This window comes from Heteronotia binoei, chromosome 2 (assembly GCF_032191835.1).
Source record: "Heteronotia binoei isolate CCM8104 ecotype False Entrance Well chromosome 2, APGP_CSIRO_Hbin_v1, whole genome shotgun sequence".
Classification (NCBI taxonomy): domain Eukaryota; kingdom Metazoa; phylum Chordata; class Lepidosauria; order Squamata; family Gekkonidae; genus Heteronotia; species Heteronotia binoei.
The window spans coordinates 175,806,665-175,829,211 of NC_083224.1; the positions used below are offsets into that span (position 1 = coordinate 175,806,665).

Here is a 22,547-nt window from a genome sequence, read left to right on the forward strand (position 1 = left end):
CCTTGAGCACTTGGGATGAATGGGAGGACAAAACTGCTCAATAGATTGACTGAGAAAAGAGGTTTCCATTAGGAGGAGTGAAGCAGCAGGGCTGAGATTGAGGCACTGGGATTGGATGCTGAAATTCCTGGCTCCTGGCCTGGCTGCCTTTTATGGACTTGTTCCAATGAACCACCAGCCTGCCCCATCCCATTCCCAGCCTGCCCCAAGACAGCCCTAGAGAACCAGGGTTGCTCAAAACTTTTAATTAAATGAACTACTCATTGACCTTAGTGCATACATTGGTGGTGGAAAGTGCCATCCAGTCGCAGCTGACTTCTGGCACCCACAAAGGATTATCTGGGCACAAGGCATTTTAATAAAAAACAGGCTGAGTCAGTAGTACCCTTTCCCCATAAGTAAAAGAGACACAGCTACTTGTGTGATTATTCAACTTGACAATTGTTTAATACTTCATCTATATTTTGAACTTTTCTCAGATGGGTATTTCTTATATTTCTGGATATTCTGGAAGCCTAATATATATTTTTTCCAGATTCTCCTGAGCAGGAGAATGTGATACAAAAGGATATAAATATTTTAAGGGGGAGGTGGGGGGGGAGGTGTTCCTACAGGTGATCCTTGTTACCTCATCCCTACCAGATTCTGCTTCAGGAGGGGAATTTCTCTGCACATTCCAGTGACAAATAGAGTCCTGCCTTGGTGGCAGCTGCAAGAGAAAGATGGTGCCAACAGCTTATATAGCTGGATGGAAAGGATCCTATGAGTAACCCTATTCCTTCCACCTGGCAGGGCTGGCTGAGTACTGGTCTCCCTAATAGCTGGGTTGAAATGGAGGAAATAAATACACAATGCCATATAACAAAGCTTGTAATTTTTAAATCTGTTTAAAACCCCTTCATTATTCTGTATACTAATTTACTGCCCACCTTCTAGATATAGGATTGTTGTTTCTGTTTCTATTCCATTCAGTCTGCTGAAGTGAGCGTGCACACGAAAACTCACAGCCTGAACAAAACTTTGTTGGTCTTAAAGGTGCCATTGGACTTTAACTTTATTCCATATACACCTTCTACATAATAGCCACTGATGGACCTTTGCTCCATATGTTTATCCAGTCTCCTCTTGAAACTATGTTTGTAGCTGCCACCACTTCCTGCAGTGGTGAATTCTATGTTTTACTTACTAACATGAAAAAGCACACATGTACACACAGTGTGTCCCAGAGTAGTTTCTTCTTTTCTCTTTCTTCGAAGCATTTCATGGCTCAGTGGCTTCGTTGCCTCAACCATTTCAGCCCAGACGCATCAGTAGATTGGATCCTGAGATGCTATGATCTCGCAACAGAAATTATTTCTTGAGGAAAAAAGAGGAAAATCCAGTCACCAGGACATGGATTTCTGTGGAGCCCTGATTTTTGTGGAGCCCTGAAGATTACTGTACAATATTTAGAAATCTGTTATTCAGCTAAAAGCCTCCCTTCCTCCCTCCTGAGACAGCAAGATCTAACCACAGAAATTATTCCTTCCTTCCTTCCCTCCCCCCCTCCAGCTCGGTTATGGCTCATTCAATCTTGTTCTGAAAGAGAGGACCAGATTTCCTTTCTTCTACCAGATTGATCCCAGTGAAGTCCCACAGTATTTGGGGATCATCCGCTTACTTCTTCATTTCCATTGGAACTGGATTGGGATTGTTGCTCCAGATGATGACAGCGGTGAAAACTTCATCCAAGCACTAACACCAATGCTTGAACAGAACAACATCTGTGTCGAGTTCATTCAACGGACCATGGCTGAAATCTCAGTGTACTATACAAGTATAAATAATGATAAGAGTCTAGCTATAGCTCTCATGCAGGCTAAGGCCAAAGTTGTAGTTGTCTCCGGTGACTCAAATGCCATACGCAATTTAATCAAACCACTTTTTAAATACAGAGAAAAGATTAAAAAATCTCTTGAGAAGATCTGGATTATCACGAGCCAGTGGGAGTTTTCTGCAGGAGGACCCTTTGTTTTCTGGAAGTCTGTAGGGGCCTTTCATGGTGCCCTGTCCTTCAGAAGCCACACAAGTGATGTTCCAGGATTCCGCAGCTTTCTTCGGACTTTAGATCCACTCCAGCCCCAGGGAGATGTCTTTCTTAAACAGTGGTGGGAACTTGTATTCATATGTTTGTTTAAAAAACCACATCATATTCCTGAAGGCTTTAAGAACTGTACAGGGAAGGAGGACATAGAGAACCTCCCACCATTTGTATTTGAAACGAGCATGACTGGAAACAGCTATAATGTTTATAATGCTGTCTATTCTGTGGCACATGCCCTACATGCCAGGTACACCTTCGCATCAAGACATGCAATGACGGGGAATGGGAAGAGGCTTCTGAATGTTCAGCCATGGCAGGTAACCTCCTCTTTTTGCTATGTGGCTCTTGTGTCAAGGAATGGACAGCCCAGAACATTTTAGCCAAGATGCAGTGATCCATCCCAAATAAACTAAGCAATCTGATGTACTGGTTTTCATAGCTTGCCATTTCTTCAGCCATAGAGAAAAGGAATAGCTGCCCAGGGTTCTTTTCCTTGTGAGGAAAAAGTAGCACAAGTTCCTCTTAGAACTCTTTCTTTGTTCTATCCCAGAGACAACCCAGGGTCCTTGTTCTCCTAAGCAAAGCAGTCTACCTCATCTCTTAAACAGCCCTTTCTGGGCCTTTTGGAGTTCTTCCCAGGTTCCTCATGGCAACTGGTGGTGAATGAGAGGAACTTACTGGGAGAAAGAAGAAGGCACACGCCACATTGCTGTTGTTGCACAGGAAGTGATGCCATCGAGATGTGATGTCACTGCAATACTCTGATATTTAGGTAAAAACTCAATGGTAAAAGCAGCTTCTACCATAAAGTTTTGCCCAAATACCAGCAGATCAGAAACCAGTGGCATCAGGATGTCACTTCCTCTGTGATGCCAGCAAGGTGGCCTGTGTCTTCCTCTTCCTCCTGGTAAACCCCCTTCCAGCCAGCCAATTGGCAGTGAGGGCTAGTGGTAGGGAACGTGGCTTCCACTAGGCTTGCTGGCAACCATATCCAACATTTTAACTTCCGGACTGTCTCTACTCTAGTTGCTTCCACCCTCCATCCAAGCACATGGCACATGTGTCATGGGAAGTAGCTATTATAAGAGATGCCCCCCAACACAGAGACATAAAGAAGTCACCTGGCATTAGTGCCCACTGAGAATTCACTCTTGGCTTTTCCATTAAGGAAACGACTACAGAAGCCATAATCCCTTCTTGTGGTAGCCAGACAGAATGTCCAAAGAACCAGTCCCCTTATGGTTAGGGCTGGTGTCAGCATACCCTGAGGAGGGGCAGCAGCCAGGGCCCAGGGTGTCTGCTGGGACCCACTGCTGTCACGCCCTCCCCCTGACCACTCTCTTGCTAGCAGCCCATGCTTCCAGCTACACACACTGCCATTGCCAGGGAAAGGGCTGCAGGTGATCAGGCAGCTGTGAGCTTAGGTGATAGAAGGGTTTGCAAGTGGGTAGGGACAAAATACACAGGTAGGTGAGTGGCATGAAGATGGAGGGGAGGGCATAATCAGGAGGTCTGATAGTGGAGGGGGAAAGGACCTTGGGAACTCTATGCCTATGGCCCACCAAAACCTACAACCGGTCCTGATAGTAGACATAACAGTGACATCATTTTCTCAGGATCTCTTTTATTTCAGATCCTTGCCTCTCTGAGGAGCACCCAGTTCAACAACAGTGCTGGTGAGGAAGTGTTTTTCATTGGAAACAAGAAGGGATCAGCTGGCTATGATATCCTGAACTTAGTTTTATTTCCAAATAAATCTTCAGCTCAAGTGAAAGTTGGAAGGATGGATCCTAGGGCTCCCCCAGGCAAAGACTTCATCATTAATGCAGATGCAATTGTTTGGGCTACCCAGGTGGGGAAAAAGTCAATATTCTTGGGTAATGGTAGAGACAATTGCTCATACCTTTTGCTCATACAATTGCTTATACCTTTGAGAGTATAAGATTGAATTTGTGGAATAGACTAAAGGCCATCTTCCTTCAGATGTTGGTGTCCAGGATGGTATACTTCCCCCCACCACCCGAAACTCTATTTTAGAGGTTGTAGTAAAACATGCACATTTCCTAGAAATATCTGATTCATTTCACCATGCCCAAGAATGCCCTCTCAGCAGTTCTTTAATGCTAGAAAGCAGTGGTGGGATTCAAATAAATTAACAACAGGTTCTATGTCCTAATGACCATTTTAACTATATCAAAAGATATACCGAAAGGTAGTTTAATAATTCACGCATTAAATACTGCAATAAGAACAGTAAAAGAGGTAAAGACAACTAGATTATGTTTAAAGAAAGATTTATTGAAGATATTTCCATATTGGGAGTTCTTGCCCTCACATTTAAAGGGTTGGCACACCTTTTCAATGCCTTACTTTCATAGGAAATAATGAAGGATAAGGGCACCTTCTTTTGGGGCTCATAGAATTGGACCCCCTGGTCCAATCTTTTTGAAACTGGGAGGGTATTTTGGAGAGAGGCACTACCGTCCTCCACTGCGAAGACTGCCCATTTATACTCACTCTCTGTTTACTATTACTCAGCCAGTTTTTGATCCACAAGAGGACCTGTCCTTTTACTCCATGACTCTCAAGCTTTCTAAGGAGCCTTTGATGAGGAACTTTATCAAAAGCTTTCTGGAAGTCAAGGTAAACAACATCTATTGGGTCCCCTTTGTCCACCCCCTCAAAGAACTGTAACAGGTTAGTGAGGCAAGATCTTCCCTTACAGAACCCATCCTGAGTCTTCCTCAATAACCCGTGTTCATCAATGTGCCTACTCATTCTGTCCTTGATAATGGTTTCTAACAACTTTCCCGGTATTGAAGTCAGACTGACTGGCCTGTAATTTCCCGGAAATCCTCTGGAATCCTTTTTAAAGATGGGGGTGACATTTGCTACCTTCCAGTTTTCAGGAACGGAGGCAGATTTCAATGAAAGATTACATATTTTCGTCAGAAGATCAACAAGTTCAACTTTGAGTTCTTTCAGAACTCTCGGATATATGCCATCCGGACCTGGTGACTTATTAGTTTTTAATTTGTCTATCAGTTGTAGGACCTCCTCTCTTGTCACCTCAATCTGACTCAGGTCTTTCAACACCCCTTCCAAAATTAGTGGTTCTGGAGCGGGCAAACACTTCTCGTCTTCCACAGTGAAGGCAAAAAATGCACTCAACTTCTCAGCCATTTCCCTACCCCTGATGTAGCCCATCTTTGTATTCAGGTACTCATGATGTTATACATGGTTTACTAGCCTTCCCCTTTAAATCCGCACAACCTTGTGCAGTAGGTGGGGCTGACAGACACAGCACCATCCTTAGGAGATCTAACTCAGACTCTCACGCAGGTCTATGCAACTGGGCTGCATAGGGAAATGGCTTTAGGATTGCACTGATAGTGACTGATTGAAATCAGCCTGTGAGTTTTGCAGGAATCTGACCTTCAGTCTTCCCAGTCCAGAATTCTGATTGCAACAAATCTTGGCTTCTTCTTCTGGCCAATTAAATAAAACACGATTGCTCCTAACTTTGAACAATTGCTTTGAACAATTTTGAGGAAGAGAAGAAGAAGAAGAAAAAGAAGACCATAGATTTATACCCCACTCTTCTCTCTGAATCAGTCTCAGAGTGGCTTACAATTTCCATTATCTTCTTCCCCCACAACTGACTCCCTGTGAGGTAGGTGGAGCTGAGAGAGCTCTTCCAGAAGCTGCTCTTTCAAAGACAACCTCTGCAAGAACTATAGCTGATCCAAGGCCATTCTAGCAGCTGCAAGTGGAGGAGTGGGGAATAAAACCCAGTTCTTCCAGACAAGAGTCCGCACACTTCACCACCACAACAAACTGGCTCTTGATAGAAAGGATAAACAGGATAGAAACCTGGTAAACTAGTCACTAACTGCTGTTAATACACCTATGTCCTTAGTAATGTTTGATTTTTTCCCTCTTCAGTGTTGGATCCAACCATTTTCTCGCCATAAATACCAACAACTGTCCATAACAATATAATTCCCAGGGTCCTGGGTGGGACGTGCCAAAAAAGTACCTTTTCAGGTTCAGGTATATTGGACTGGGAATATATTGGTAATTCCAATATTCCTGAATTCCAGATACCTGTATGGTAATTGGATTTGGAGGGTTCCCCCCCCCCCATTTCCAGTTTTTTCAGGACCATTATTCTGTATGGGGAATGGCTGGGGAAATGGAACAGTTGTTTTGAAAGATTTCCAAGTGGCCGGGGGAGTTGTTTTTAGAAGAAGAAGAAGAAGATATTGGATTTATATCCCGCCCTCCACTCAGAAGAGTCTCAGAGGGGCTCACAATCTCCTTTCCCTTCCTCCCCCACAAAAAACACCCTGCAAGGTGGGTGGGGCTGGAGAGGGCTCTCCCAGCAGCTGCCCTTTCAAGGACAACCTCTGCCAGAGCTATGGCTGACCGAAGACCATTTCAGCAGGTGCAAGTGGAGGAGTGGGGAATCAAACCTGGTTCTCCCAGATAAGAGTCCGCACACTTAACCACTACACCAAACTGGCTTTTAGAGGCACAAGCACCACAATCGCAGGGAAGCTGCTGGTGCCTGTCCTTTCAATCAGTGGCTCCCAACCTTTTTGGCACCAGGGACCAGTTTTGTAGCAGACAATTTTTCCACGGGCTGTGGGGGGTGGTGCAGGGGTTCTTGCTGCCCCAGGCCACCCTGCTCCCATGTCCCTGCCCCCATGGGGGTCTTTAAATACGGGGGAGACTGGGGCTGCTTCTGGCCACCTCCCCTGGAAGGGGAGGCAGCCTCAGAGCGAGGCCACACTGCCTCTTTCGTCCACCACCGTCTTTGGAGTGAGGCTGTGTGGGTGGGCAAAAGGGGTGGTGGAGCAAGCCTGCTCTCCTCTATGCCTGGGAAGCAGGGCTTGGAGGAGAGCACACGCCGCTGATCCATCCCACCGCTCTCAGCTTCCCAGATCTGTGACCCAGGAAGCCAAGAGTGCTGTCCCTGTGCAACCTTGATGCTAACACACCACGGACCGGGACCGGTCCATGGCCTGGGGGTTGGGGACCCCTGCTTTAAATAACCCCCAAGTTTCAAGTCAATTGGACCAAGGAGTGAGTCCAATTTTATGGGCCTCTGAACATTATTTCCAGTGGAAGGGGGGACAGAAAACCCTGCAAGCTGCTTCCAGGGCAACCCCCCCCCCCATGTCTGCAAGTAGGAATCACTGACAGACAGCGAGATCAGCAGAACTTCTACAGAACTCAGTAATCCCAGAGGAGCCACAAGCCAATGTGTCAAGCCAGAGAACCAAAATCAAACCAGAGAATCTTGCAGTGGAACCTGAAGCGGGGTGGGGGTGGGAGGTTCAAGCCTGTTACAACCAGTGTACAGACTGCTATGGAAGTGTCAAACTCATTTTGTTATGAGGGCCGAATCTGACATAAAGGAGACCTTGTCTGGCTGGGCCATGTCAGGCTGGGCCATGTGTGTTCCTATTTAAAGATTAGGTAGCAAAGATACAAACTTTATAAAGAACACAAACACAAATATATTTCCTAAAAAACTTAAAACATGCTAAAAGCATTAGCACTTGTTGGTCTTAAAGGTGCTTTCTTTGTATTTCTCCCACGGGATCCAGGGAACTGGGCAAAGGAAGCTCTGGCTCTTTCCTTCCTTCCCCAGGGGACTGGGGGGGGGGAGCCTCAGCAAATAGAAGGAAGAGAGGCTTCACTCAGTATCTCTGCTGTGCGATTGAGGGAGCCTGGCAAAGCAAGCTATTCCTCCTCCTTCCTCCCCAAGGGAGGAGCCTCAGCCAATGGAGAAAATAGAAGTTTTGCTCTGCAGTTCCTGTGCAATTGAGGGAGCCTTGCAAAGCAAGCTGTTATACAGAAAGGAGAAAGAAGGAAGCAGATGACAGTCAGTTGCTCAGGGGCCTGATAGGAGCCCTCCGAGGGCCTGATTCGGCCCCCAGGTCAGATGTTTGACACCCCGGCTTTGCAGAACGAAGTGTCACTCTGGCAATGTGAGCTTAAAAGGCTGGCCTCCCTAAAAAAGCAGTGTGCCAACCAAAGCTGGTTATACAAGCTTGAGCAAACACGGGTGGAGGACTCACATGTCCAGGCAGAGGTTTTTTTTACCATCACCTGAAAGCTACTACAGTTGGGGCACCCAGACACATGCCACAGAACCCATCTGAACAGATCAACCGTTGGCTGGGGAAAAGCCCGGCTATCAAGCCTTGTTTTGCATACATGGAAACACGCTCCAATATTTATCTCTCTGCAAAAAGAAAAATCTGTCACCTAATTTGACTGCCATTTGCAAAAAAACCAAACAAGCCCGACACCCCCACAAGTGTTTGCAGCCCACAGATCTTCGCCTACTCATCCTTCCAGGAATGAAAGTGGGCGGGGCTTCCTGACTCCGCGAGCGCGCACGAGCGAGTGAGCGGAGCCCTTCTTTGCCGAGGGGCATACCGGGTCTGGTAGTCTTTCAAGCCTCCTGCCTGCTGTGCTACCGAGCGCAAGGACTACGAGTCCCAGAAGGCGCCGCGGTGGTTAGCTTGAGCTGCTTTTTCCTCGGCGCCTGGGTTTTAATCACACGTGGGAGTGGTGAAGCTGGAAGGGGCTGGAGGGAGTGAGACGCAATTCCTGGCAGGGCGTGCGTCTAACTTGTTCGCTTGGGCTTTTTTGCAGTCTGGTGGGGAAAAGAAACTGGTGAGTTTTAGGCACTTAGAGGGGAAAGTCCCCGTTGATCCGAGGGTGCCCGACCAACAAACGGTTCTATAGAACCGATAGCGCATTAGGTAACGGTTCCATAGAACTGGTGCGAACCTGCTGAATCCCACCACTGCTAGAAAGGCATTCCAGGCTGAGTCAAGTTAACTGGGGAAAACTACTGTGTTGCAGTGCGAGTGCCTCTGTATTCGCAGCAGCAATGAGAGCTCAAGGGATGGGTATGAGTTACAGTTCATGGCAAATCCTGGCCAGTTCATGGTTCACAATATCAAGTTTGAGACAGGTCAACCAGCATGAATTTTCCACAAACTTTCAAGTTGTTTGTGGTGGTTCATGCTAGATTGTGAGCAGAGACATTTCCAGACAGACTTTCTGCTCGTTCAAAATATTTACATAACTTCAAAGTAACAACTTGTGGGGACGTAGAGGAGCATCTATTAATATCCTCTGTGACTTTGATGTTTCTAGTTTGCACAGGATCTTTCTGTACACTCCTGAACAGTTTGAACCCGGGCCTGTTAGAATTACTGCTGCAGTCATTTTGACAGGTGCAGGTTCAGGAGTGTATAGAATGGATCCTGTGCAAGCTAGAGACACCAATCTTGGTTAGCATGTAGAGGAGCATCCAAGGAAGGTCTGTTGCTAGTTTGGAGTCACTAGCTTCCACAGGATCCATTCTATACACTCTTGAACCTCATTTTGACAGGTGCAGGTTCAGGAGTGTATAGAATAGATCCTGTGCAAGCTATAGGCACCAGACTTGCAGGGAATCTCCAGCTGACTATTTTCTCTACCCTCCCAGTTTGGTAGGAAATGGATTTATAGTCTGAGTTGTGGCCTCCCTGAAGAAGGTAACTCAGACCTCATAAATCAAATCCTGACCAAACTGGTGATCCCTGATGAGACTAGCATACGGTGGTGGTGGGGAGGGCATTCTACCACATAATGAACCTCACAAACCAAACCAGTTCATGAAGCAGATAAAAGTTCGTGCTATTTTGTGATTTGTGAATGGGACATGCCAGAAACCACGAACCAAACTTCATTTTTCCAGTTCATACACATCCTTAGAGAGCTCCATGGAGAATCATTAGGGTGTAGAAGGTACCCGTCTTATTAGGAAAATCTCACCAGTTCTTATTTCTTCCACTCAGAAGCTGCCCTCTTCCAGGTGCGTGGAGAGCTGCCTGCCAGGGTACAGCAGAAAAGTTCTAGAAGAAGAGCTGCCTTGTTGTTATGAATGTGAATTCTGCCCAGAAGGGGTGATTTCTAACCAAACAGGTAGTTCAACACATCTTGAAACCTCAAAGGGTCAAAGTTGCCTGACACTGATTGGCTCACAAGGGCTGAACACAGCTTAGGTTTAGCCTCTGGAGTTATGGATTTATGCCTGCATTTTGAAATTATGATGTGTACCTCAGATATGGAGCTACAGCTTTCTTTTGGAACCCATGCAATGTTCACCCTGACACTACCACTGATAACCACTCGCAGTCTGCATAATGAAAAAACTGATTTTCTAGTACAAGCTTTGAAAGATTTTCTGTCTTCACTACATAATGTTTTGGGATATAATCTGGATAATTTCCTTCTAGATATATCCAGGTGGGCAGCCATGTTGGTCTGAAGCAGTAGAACAAAGTTTGAATCCAGTGGCACTTTTTACACCAATAATTTTATTCAAGGCATAAGCTTTTGTGTGCATGCGGATACATTGAAATAGAATTTAACAGTCAGTTCATATAGGCAGAGGGTGAACATAGTGTCAAAGTAGGAGACAGAGGTGTAAATGTATCCTTCTTAATTATGGAATGCTAAGAATAATTAACTGAGACCCTGTTACAACACTGTGTTTCCCCCCTGTAATTAAATCAAAGCAAATGGTAACCATATAAATTTAGCTCGTTATTCCTGCTTAGTCTTTGCATTTGTTAAAACATCTTCATTATGCTGTGTGGTAATTTGTTGTTCACCCTCTGTCTATATGTATGTGCTATTAACTTGAATTTCAGTTTATCAGAGAAAGTGTGTGGGCACTTGAAAGCTCATACCTTGAGTAAAACTTTGTTGGTCTTCAAGGTACCACTGGACTCAAGGGTTGTTCTCTTTCTCTTCTAGAGTTCTTTCTGTCATGCTTACATTTGAAGTATGAATTTCAAAAAGTTGCTTGTCTTTATCATGGATTTTTTTACATAGAATTCTTCTCAGCTAAGTTGCAGAAGTAGAAACAGAGGGACATCAAAGGGAATTTGCGTATTTAGATTGATACTAGTCATTCTGAAAGATTCTGAAAAGGGCCCACTTCTACACCAGTCCCACACAAGTGGGACCCACTTGGAGTGCAACTTCATGCTACTTCCCTCCTCCTCAAGTAAGAATGCCAGAATTGTTCATAAGTTAACAGCAAACCAGTTTCAATTCTATGTTGCATGTTTCGTATTGATAAATATATAACATTATAATTGTGCAACAGGCCATATTTCACAAATATGATACAGCAGGCAACTCAGTCTTACTGTTGAGTGTCTTATCCCAAATTCCCTGTCCCTCTTTCTCCCTCCTGGGCTTGTGAAGCACCTCTGAAAAAACTGTGATCCACTTGCAACCTCTGACCCACAGCATGAGAACTGCTACCAGAACACTATCATTCTATCTTCTTGCATAAAGGCTCAACTGAATGCTACACAAACATTAGTTGTGTTTAGCTGGATGTAATTAATTAGTGGTTCTTTGTTCCAGATGCTGACCGTTGTGTCCCATGTTCAGAGGATCAATATTCAAACGAGAACAAAGATCAGTGTATCTCCAAGAACATAAGCTTTCTTTCCTATCAAGAGATTTTGGGGATGGTTTTGGCTTCCCTTGCTCTTTTGTTGTCTCAGATCACAGCCCTAGTCCTGGCAACCATAATTAAATATCGAGATACACCAGTCGTCAAAGCCAACAACAGAGAACTCACCTATGTCCTCCTCATCTCTCTCCTTCTCTGCTTCTTCTCCTCCTTCCTATTCATTGGTCGACCTACAAGGATCACCTGCCTTCTGAAACAAATTGCTTTTACTGTGACCTTCTCTGTTGCCATTTCCTCAATCTTGGCCAAAACGATCATGGTGGTTGTGGCCTTCATGGCCACTAAGCCAGGAAACAGGGCCAGGGAACTGTTGGGGAGACAAGGAGTAAACTCCATTCTCCTGGTCTGTCCACTCCTCCAAGTTATTATCTCTGCCATTTGGCTAGGAACCTCTCCCCCATTCCCCAGCTTGGACTTCCATTCCTTGCCCAAGGAGATCATAGTGGAATGTAATGAGGGGTCAGTCATCATGTTTTACACAGCCCTGGGATACATGGGATTTCTGGCCCTGGTCAGCTTTGTGGTGGCTTTCCTAGCCAGGAAACTCCCTGACAGCTTTAACGAAGCCAAGTTTATCACCTTCAGCATGCTGGTGTTCTGCAGCACGTGGATCTCCTTCATGCCCACTTACCTGAGCACAAAAGGGAAGGCTATGGTGGCCGTGGAGGTCTTCTCCATCTTGGCCTCTGGTGCTGGTCTCCTGGGCTGCATCTTCCTTCCCAAATGCTACATTATTTTCCTGAGGCCTGATCTCAATAGCAGAGATCACCTTCTTAGGAACAAGAAGTACAGGAAGTAGGGATGGGCATGAATCGGGTTTTTTCATGGTTCCTGACCCAGGGGTTCAGGAGAATGTTCCTCTCATGAACTGACCCCGAACCTCACAGCCCCATGGTCCAACCTGAGTGAGCATTTAAATGCTTTTGTAGCCCACCTTTGGGTCAGGGTGGCCCAAATAAACTCTGAGAGTGAGCTCTGAGTTCTTTTATAGGCCTATGGAGCTCTTTCTGGGAGTCCAGTAGAGTTTGGCAGCTTGACTCGATTGGGCTCTCAAAGTGAGCTCTGAAGGCTTTTATAGGGCATTTATTTTTATAGGGCTTTTTATATACAAAGGCATATAAAGCTAATAAAAGCCTTCAGAGTTCACTCTGAGAACTCTGACCGGCCAACTCAACTGAATTCCCAGAGCGAGTTCCCAAGACCGTTATAGATCACTCTCGGAGCTCAGTCGGGTGAAAATTTCATCCAGACCCTGACACCATTGTTTGACCAGAATGCCATTTTTGTTGTGCTCATTAAAAGCCTCTTTAAACAACTGAGCCATGGGACCAGATTCAGCTGTTTTGAGCCTGAAACAGCTAAGCAATGTGAGCAGCCTGCCCCCAAGACTCATCTGTTTCTTATTTTTTCATAGCTTTCTTGGGAATGTTTTGGTGGTTTTCATGGGTAGGAGATTTCCCAGGATTCTCCACAAACTGCCATAAAATTTCATGGAGGTTTGTGGCTGGGCTGCAGTTTGTGAACTTGGGTGTAGGAGAACCCTACACCACCTCAAACAGTCACTGCAGGCCAATGGATACTCCCAACAAAAAATTAAAAGAGCCCTCCATCCCAGGAGACCATCCACACCAAATCCCGAGCCACACACAAATGTGGGTACAGCCTTCCTGCCCTACATAAAATCTGTCACCGACCGCATTGGCAAAATTCTCAAACGCCATAATGTTGACACAGTCTTCAAGCCCACACAACAGATCCGCCACATGCTGCGCTCAGCCAAAGATATGAGAGATCCACTTTCAACCCCTGGAGTCTACAAAATACCCTGCTCCTGTGGTGCAGTCTACATTGGCACTACCCAACGCAGTATCAACACCCGTCTCACCGAACACAAGAGACACTGTCGCTTGTTTCAGCCAGAAAAATCAGCTGTAGCTGAACATGCACTTCAAGAAGGAGACCACGTCATCCACTTTGAAAGAACTGAAGTCCTTTCTATGGTCTCACATTATCATACCCGCCTGAACAGAGAAGCTATTGAGATTTACAAACACCAGCACAATTTTAACAGAAAGGAAGAAGGCATTTTCATCCACCAATCTTGGTACCCAGCTCTGCAAAACACCCTACAGACTATAAATTGCAGAAAGTCTCAGAACAACCAGCAAATTCCACAGAACAATCAGCACAGTCAACAACCATCTTCCTTATCTTCAAACCCCTTCCAACCTTCCCAGCAATTAACACAGAACAATGGTCACATTCAACAGCCAGTTTCCTTATCACTACCCTTCTAGGAAGCCCCACCAAACAATGGGCACATCCACAAACTAATTGCCCTTCATCACACCCCCTCCAGCCTACAAATAGCAGCTCTCCAGCAGCCCTGGCCCCACTCAATGCACAGCAGCCAAGAAGGTCTGAGTGCCTGCTCCGGCTGCAACGTCACTGAGGATGTTCTCCGCTATCATCGTGGCGTTTTGTGTTTTTGTTGTGGTGCCCAGGATGTTTGGTGGAGGAGTCGGCAGGTCCTCGAGCCCTGCCAAGGCCTCCACCAGCCACCATGACCCTTATCCAAATTGCTACAGTATGAACTGTCTCTTTTTCTCTATTTTGTCCCTGCATTTGGGAGCCCAGGGAAGCCTAGAGCAGCTGGCAAGCTTGAACATATGAAGCTGCCTTATACTGAATCAGACCCTTGGTCCATCAAAGTCAGTATTGTCTTCTCAGACTGGCAGCGACTGTCCAGGGTCTCAAGCTGAGGTTTTTCACACCTATTTGCCTGGACCCTTTTTTGGAGATGCCAGGGATTGAACCTGGGACCTTCTGCTTCCCAAGCAGATGCTCTGCCACTGAGCCACCATCCCTCCCCAGAGCTTAGAGATTCCTGTGCTGCTAATCACCTGGCCTTGTGTTGTTTTTCCTTCAGACTTTGTTCTTTTCTTGAGTATAACATAGTGGGTTCAATGCACAAAGGAGATGCAGTTGCAGTGAACATAGCTCTCTTTATTCAGTACAGCACAGTAACGGCTGAACTCTAAGACTGGAGACTTGGGCCAATGGGGCCAACTATATACAGTTGAAGGTTCCTGTGCTAGAACACCATTGGGGCATTTGAACCAGCAGGGGGCCTGTGATTGGAGCAGGGCAGCAGGGATTTGGATCCTACTGCTCATTGTTTCTGAGTCCCCAAGCTCAGTCCTCAAGACTCCAATGAGCCAGGCAGGAACACTGGTAGAACGTATTGCATGAGTCCCCTTACACAGCATTGAGCCCTGTCTGCTGCTTAGGTAAGTCCATTCTCTGAGCATGCAGAGAAAGCTGTTGTACTTTTGGGGGGGGGGGATTTAAGTATCCCCCGTATACTTTTTGAAGATGTAAGATTTCTCTGCACACCTGCCTTCCTTGTGGTCCCTATCTGCAGAAATAAGTATAAGAACAGTTGTGAATTAGATATACAGATAGTGATTACAGCACCTTCTCTTTCCTGTTAAGGGTCATTCCTTGTCCGTCTCCAGATTGCTACTCTTATGGCAATTTCAAGGTCCTGTCTCTTCCCCAGCAGGAGACTTTGGGAGTTTCTTCTGGAGGGGGCAGGGAAGTCCCCAAAATGATGACTTCACTCAGAAGTGACATTGTCACTTTGGGGACACAACTGAAACCCAGGTGGCAAATTCACCACTTGGAATTCAGGCACTCCTGCTTCTCCCAAAACATTTAAAGGGTCCATTTAAATGCTTTTAGACAGCAGGGGCCATGCACACCTGATTTGCACTTGCGATTCAGGCAAGTGTGGATCCTAGTCCTAAAAAGCATTTAAAGGGTCTCCTTAAATGACTTTTAGAGCGGGCGCCTCATACATCTGAATCCCAAGTGGCAATCATGGCTGGCGCATAGCAGTAGGCCAGGTAGGTGGCTGCTAGGGTGCCACCTGGCCTCAGGGGCGGGGGCAGGTGCTCCCTCCCTGTCCCTGCTTCTGCCAGCCAGCTTGTCTCTGAGGCATTTGGAGCAGCTCTGAAATGGTTTGGAGCCAAGCAAGCATGCCATTCGCCCCACCCCGCCCCTTCTGGATCTGGAGGGAGCTGAGAACAGCATGGCCTGTTTTCTCAACTCCAAGGCATTCAGAGCTGTTTCAAATGCCTTGGAGCTGCCAGGAGGGCTTTGGGATGCTGTACTTCCAGTCTGGACAGTAAATTTACCTGCACTTCTAGAAGCAGGCACTTGTGTTAAGCAGCAGAAGGGCAAAAGGAAATGCTTCTTTACAAAGATGGTTGTTACAATGTGGAATTTGCTGCCAGAGGATGCAGTGATGGTCACAGGCATAGACAGCTTTAAAGGGGATTAGATAGACTCACAGAGGATACATCTCTCAGTGGGTACTAGCCCTGGTGACTTAAGGAAAACACCACATTCAGCGGCAGTCAACCTCTGAACCTTGCTTAACAGAAGAGCCACATAGAATAAACAGCAGATGTTTGAGAGCCACAAGACATGGACGTCAGGTGTTCGAGACGTGAAGGGAGGGAGGGAAATAGAGGTGGGAAGAAGAGGTTGAAAGAAAGCAACTTTAAATGTATTCTCCACGCTGTAAGCTGACTTGGCTTGGAGAAGTGATTTCAAGAGAGAAATGCCTTCTCCAAGCTGGCGGACAGGGAGGTGGGGCTTGGAGAGCCACACGATATGTGTGAAAGAGCCGCATGTGGCTCCTGAGCCACAGTTTGGCCACCCCTGCTCTAAATGGAGTTAGCGTGAGCTAGTTCACAGATTTTTAGCCGCCAGCTCGCACATTTTTGTCTCAGCTCAGGAAGGATGACTCCGGAGCACACTAATTTATGCAGCTTGCAACTTCAATGCCAGTAGCTCACGACTTTAATGCCAGGAACTCACAAAGTAGAATTTTTGCTCACAACACACTGTAGCTTAGAGGGAACATTGACCTGAGCAATAGTTTGTGTTCTATGCTGAGAATCTGGAAAAAGACTAGGAAATATGAATGTGATATTGAGCAAATTCCAGTCATCTGTTATCTAATTCATGGGCAGTGATCCTGGACAAAACTCCACCCCCCCCCCCCCCAGCAAAGGCTGTTAAATACTTTCATCTGGGCACCCAGAGGAAATTGGGTTACTGCCAAGATAAGTGGAGTCATAAAAGAATGGAAACCCCCCAATATTAAATGTATACAACAAAGCAGCTAAATTGACCTGAATTGTTAGATGGTGGACTGCACACAAAACTGATTTTGCTGTTATTGGTATTGAGTAATCCTTGATTAGAATGCCTTTTTTATGGATTAAGAAATCCAGTAGACACAGGATTTATCACTGCAACAATTTAGTTATTAGTGCCCCACTGTAAACATGGAAGCTATAAAAAGAATGTTCTATCAGCAGCTAAGCCATGACATATATAGAGACCTTCCATGGTTAGAGGCAGTCTACCCCTGAATGACAGATGTTGGGGAGGGCAATGGCAGGGAAGGGGTATTGTCTTTACGTCTTCTATGGTAACTGGGAAAAAACCCAAAGGAAAAAAGCACAGAGGAAAAATGCCAAAAGAAAAAACCCCACTGACATAAATGCTCATAGGAAAAAAGCCCCCATGGAAACATGCCCACATGGAAATAACCCACATGGAAAGAAGCCTACACGAAAAAAGCCCATAGTGAATAGCCCACATAGAAAAAAGCTCCCATGGAAAAATATGTAAAGCACCATAGGTTTTTATAATTGTGGATAACCATTAATATTTTGTTATTTTTGGATTAAAGTATGTCATATTCACATGCAACAAAAAGTGACCATTTTGTTATCAATGAACTTTATTAAGAAGGAAAAACAATAATAACAGAAATTAAACTCTACATAGAAATATATTTAAATAAAATTAAATAACATTATTAATTTACAATTTGTCAAACTTTTTAATGTTAATACATTGTGGTACACCCAGTGACCATGACAAAAGACTATCTAACCCTAAAGCAACAATTATTTATCAACAACAATAATAACTCAGATAAAATTCTTCATTGCAAATTAGCCAGTCTCTTTAAGTAACTAAATATCTTCCACCTGCTCATATTGCTGCACAGAAGTGGCAGCCATGTCATGTAGTGCCTCATATTTCCTCTTTTTCACCTCTAAGTGACCTGCCTGTGCATTAGGGGGGAAAAACTAAACAACAGACAAATGATCACCAGTGTTCCCTCTAATAGTAGTAGTAGTAGTACTTTTATTCACGGTCATCCGACCAGCTTAATACAAACAGAAACAAAATCATAAAAACAAACCCATCACCTCTTACACAGAGTTCCTCACACCAACTATTACACATATTGTTAAAACTCATAGCCAAGATTTACATTCTCAATTTCCCTCCTTTCCAACTGAGCAACATAACAGAAACGGGCAATCTTAGTTGAAACATCAGAGTGAATGTCAGACAGGAGGAAGGCAATCTGCTCATCCTCCGGCCTGCCCGCCAAGGACCCGAGAATTGGAGAGATTAATCTTGCCCTCAAGTCATTGTAAATTGGGCACCGCAAAACGATGTGGAGAGTTGTTTCGACCTCATTGCAATTACAGGGGCACAATCTTTCCAGATATGGGTACCCAGCGTAACGTCCCAAAAGCACCGAAGAGAAAAGTGCGTTGAGTCGAGCTTTTGAGAAAGCTATCCGATATTTTGGGATAGTGATGTTGAAAAGATACCTGGCCGGGGACAGTACTTCAGCTTGCTTCCCTAAGAAAATGTGCGCAGAAAGACTAGCTCTAGCAGATCTCAGTTCCAGCTCAACCAACCTCAGGCGCAAAAGTTCTTTCGCATCCCTCAGTTCCATCATTGCTAGGGACTCAGGGGAGAGATCACAGAGTCTAAAATGATCTAAACACCTTTTCTCCCAAGTTCTGGCCACCCATGGCATCAGCTGTTCTTTGCGCAGATTGTGCAACATAGTTCTTATGTGCCAAACGCTTTCCCTGATAATGAAAAATCACCCCCAGGTATTTAATAATTTTTTTTTTTTCCCTGTGGCATTGGTCCCATCATTGTGGGGCCCAGGGGGCCGGCGCAGCGGCACGCTGAAGCAGCCTGTCGGTCACTTCCGGGTTCCTGTCCTGCATCTCGACCTGTGACAGGCTGCTTCGGCGTGCTGCTGCGCCGGCCCCCTGGGTCCCACAACGATGGGACCGATGCCACAGGGACGGGCTCGAAACACTCTATAACCCCTCAAAAGAACAGCAGTCTAGCTCGCTTCCCCCGAGCCCTGCCGCCATAAGCCTCAAGGGGGCTCATTTTGCGGCATCTCCTGGCGGGAGGGTGGCACCCGCACGGGACACATATCAAATGAAAGAGGGGGCGCAGGGCTATCAGAAACAGCCGGCGGAGGGAGTCACGAGACCACCCCACTGGGGGATCCACACACCGAAAGTGATGAAGGTGGCGCAGATAGAGCCAACAGAGCCAACAGGACAAAATAAATAGGCTGCATTATGCAGCACAGTTGAGAAAGTGCCTTATCCCATATACTGATGAAGTATATACAGGATTTGAGAACAAAATTGTTTCCGGCGGTGATATTTGGGGGATTTTTGGGGACGTCACAGGAAGTGCTGTGAAGTCACTTCCTGTTTCCGGCAGTGGCATTTGGGGGAAATGATGTCATTTGGGGGAAAGTGATGTCACAGGAAGTGATGTCACTTCCCGTTTCCGGCAGGTGACGCGGGGAAATGATGTCACAGGAAGTGGTGTCACTTCCTGTTTCTGGCGGTGGCATGACGTCACCGGAAGTGACGTCACTTCCTGTTTCCGGCGGCGAGCGCGCGCTTCATGCGCACGCACCCCTACCTTCCACCCCCCCCCAAGGTTTCCCTGGCTGGCCTTCAGACATTATGGTCACCCTACCTAGAACCGTCTTCTACATGGGTGTCCAGAAGTGTCTCTCAGAAACACAATGTTGTAGTAGATGGAATCTTGATTGGAGCCACTTAGAATCTTATAAATGGAGTAGTGTTCTGTGTGAAGGGGCAGTGCATTTAAATTGAAATATCTGATGAATGGAGTTAAAACTAGTCTTTGGGTCTGCAGATTCCCCCCCCCCCTCAAACAATGGTTAATGCAACCAGAAGGTCTTTCATTACAACCCTTGTTTTTCCACTGGCCCATATCATGTACCTTTTATTGCAGCCCAGTGGCTAAAAACTACCAGCAAATCCTGGCCCTCGTGTTTGCCATCAGTGAGATCAACAAGGATCTGGCACTCCTCCCCAATATCACGCTGGGCTTCCGCATCTTTGAGGACACCTACTTTGCAAGAATGACCTACCAGGCAGGCCTGTCCTTTCTGTCCATGGGGGACCAAATTGTGCCTAATTGCAGATGCAGCAGACAGGAGAAGCTGCTCTCTGTCATTGGAAGTCTTTCCTCCAGAATCTCAATGCAGATGGCCTCCCTCTTGGGCCTTTTCAAGATCCCACAGGTAAGAGGACATTTTTATGGGTATAGAAGTGTGTGTTTGAGGAGTGGTGTGAATATGTAGGGGGAGGCAGTGGAGCTTGCTGAAGGGCACATAAGAGTGGAGAAGCAGGACCTTCAGTCATATATTTGCTTTCCAGCAGTGGTAAGAATAACAGATGAGCCTCTGAGTGAGATGGGTACCAATCCCCACACTGCCATGATGTCCTCTGGCTGCCTTTTGGCCAGTTCATCTGTCTCACCTACTTCACTGGGTTATTACTGTGAGGGTGAACCAGAAAGGGAAAGAACCATGTAAGCTGCCCTGAGCACTTGGGATGAACTGGAGGATAAAACTTTGCTTGATAGAATGAAAGTTGGCATCAGAAGGAGAGAAACAGCAGGGCTGAGACTGAGGCACTGGGACTGGATGCTGAAATTCCTGGCTCCTGGCCTGGCTGTCTTTTATGGACTTCTTTCAAAGAACCACCAGACCGACTCACCCACCCCAGCCTACCCCACAATAGCCATAGAGAATCAGGGTTATTCAAAACTTTTACTTAGAGAAGGTCCTGGCCCTAGTCGAGGACAGCCAGGCCTTTGTAGGGCCAGGGATCCCCAGCAGATTGCTACCAGAAGAGCATAACACTTGACTAGGGACATAACAGAAGAGACAGTCCCGCAGATATATATAGCTATAGGGAAAGGGTGGATTGAATATATTAGTTTGCATCTGTTGCAGAAAAAAGTCAGTAACATCTTTTAAATCTCTTTAAATCTTTGTTTTTTGTATTTCTGTCTTTTTTCTTTTTATTTGTGGTTCAAAACTTTCAATAACATTTTTATTACACAAAATCTATTCAGGAAATAAACTAATCTTGCACATTTATTTACCTGAAGGGTTTGGGAAAGCTCCAAAGGGTTTGGGAAAGCACCATAATGTTAATTTTAATATAAGTTGATTTAATGAGTTAATGATGGTTTTATATAATTGTAATTGTAATTATCGTGTATGGTTTTATTGCACATTGTATTTATGTGTTGTGAGCCGCCCTGAGCCTGCCTCGGCGGGGAGGGCGGGATATAAATAAAAAGTATTATTATTATTATTAAAAAATTGGACAGGCTTGTCCCCATGTAACACAAGAAGGGATGCAAGGCGGGAGTGGCTGGGTTACATTGTTTGCTAAATCACATAATTGATGTTTATAAGTTCTGTTTCTTGATTGACTTTTCATTTATAGTCTGCCTTTCTCAGTGAGACATGAGTCAATTTTTTTTAAAGTAACAGTCTAATAAAGGAGAACCATATAAGACCAGATTACAGAAATTGGAAGATAGTGCAGTAAACCATGAAAGTGCCTAAAGATAATTGTCAGTGACATGACTAATTTGCGATGGTTAACTTTGTGTGTTCATTACAGATCTACAGAGATTATGGCGGTTCAGGCTTTTGGCCTTGTGCTTCCTCACTAACTGAGTTTCAACTGTGATCGAAAAATGACAGCCAGGAGTACTTACCCAGAGTGTTCTTTTAAGTAAAATGTACCACAAGGTAATGGAGGAGCATGGTCTATGTTATATGGTCTGTGGTATTCAACTTCTCAGGATTGGGATCTTGGCTGTGCGACTATGCCATGCCATGACACTTCATGATGGGGAGGGCTGCTCGTAGCGATACTTCCTACCTCTGTGCTCAATCAAATAGACTTTTGTCTTCCTGAAAGGCTTGTATGCAAAGCATTTTTTTTCTGAACAGGAGATGATTTAGAAAAAGAATTCTACTTACACCTGAAGTAGGATTATATCTAGGGTTGCCAAATCCAATTCAAGAAATATCTGGGGGCTTTGGGGGCAGAGCCAGGAGACTTTAGGGGTGGAGCCAGGAGACATTGGGGGTGGAGCCAGGAACAAGGGTGTGACAAGCATAATTGAACTCCAAGGGAGTTCTGGCCATCACATTTAAAGGGACAGCACACCTTTTAAAATGCCTTTCTTCCATAGGAAATAATGAAGGATAGGGGCACCATCTTTTGGGGCTCATAGAATTGGACCCCCTGGTCCAATCGTTTTGAAACTTGGGGGGTATTTTGGGGAGAGGGGGATCCCCTGCCCCCACCTGGGGATTGGTAACCCTGCGGGAAAGGGTGTATCTTTTTTTCTCGCCAAGCGCCAGCACTCGCCAAGGGAAGCCAAGGGGGGGCGACCCAATGCTCCCCTCCCCTTGCTCTTTTGCAACCCACACACAGCCCCCATCGCCCACCCCCTTCCTCCTCTTCCAAGCTGAAAAGGGCAGCTTGTCCTTTAAATCTGAAACCCCGCCTCGGGCAGGCGGCCATGAGGAAGAGCGAGAGAGCAAAGCGAGAAAGATCATGTCGGGCAAGCAGCTGCTGGTTGCAAAAAACCCCCCCAGGACCGGGTGGAGGAGAAGGAGGAGGAGGGGGG

The 22,547-nt window shown here is 45.8% G+C and overlaps 1 protein-coding gene across 1 annotated transcript in view; it reads left to right on the forward strand.

The window, feature by feature from the left end:
• Positions 1-22,547, forward strand: part of LOC132567378 (vomeronasal type-2 receptor 26-like) — a 30,680-nt gene that overhangs the window by 3,967 nt on the left and 4,166 nt on the right. Inside the window, exons 3-8 of the mRNA XM_060233053.1 lie at positions 1,615-1,805; positions 2,331-2,400; positions 3,717-3,935; positions 9,952-10,078; positions 11,537-12,443; positions 19,836-20,127. Of these exons, the coding sequence (XP_060089036.1) occupies positions 1,615-1,805; positions 2,331-2,400; positions 3,717-3,935; positions 9,952-10,078; positions 11,537-12,443; positions 19,836-20,127 (1,806 nt within the window). The remainder of the gene's footprint in view (positions 1-1,614; positions 1,806-2,330; positions 2,401-3,716; positions 3,936-9,951; positions 10,079-11,536; positions 12,444-19,835; positions 20,128-22,547) is intronic.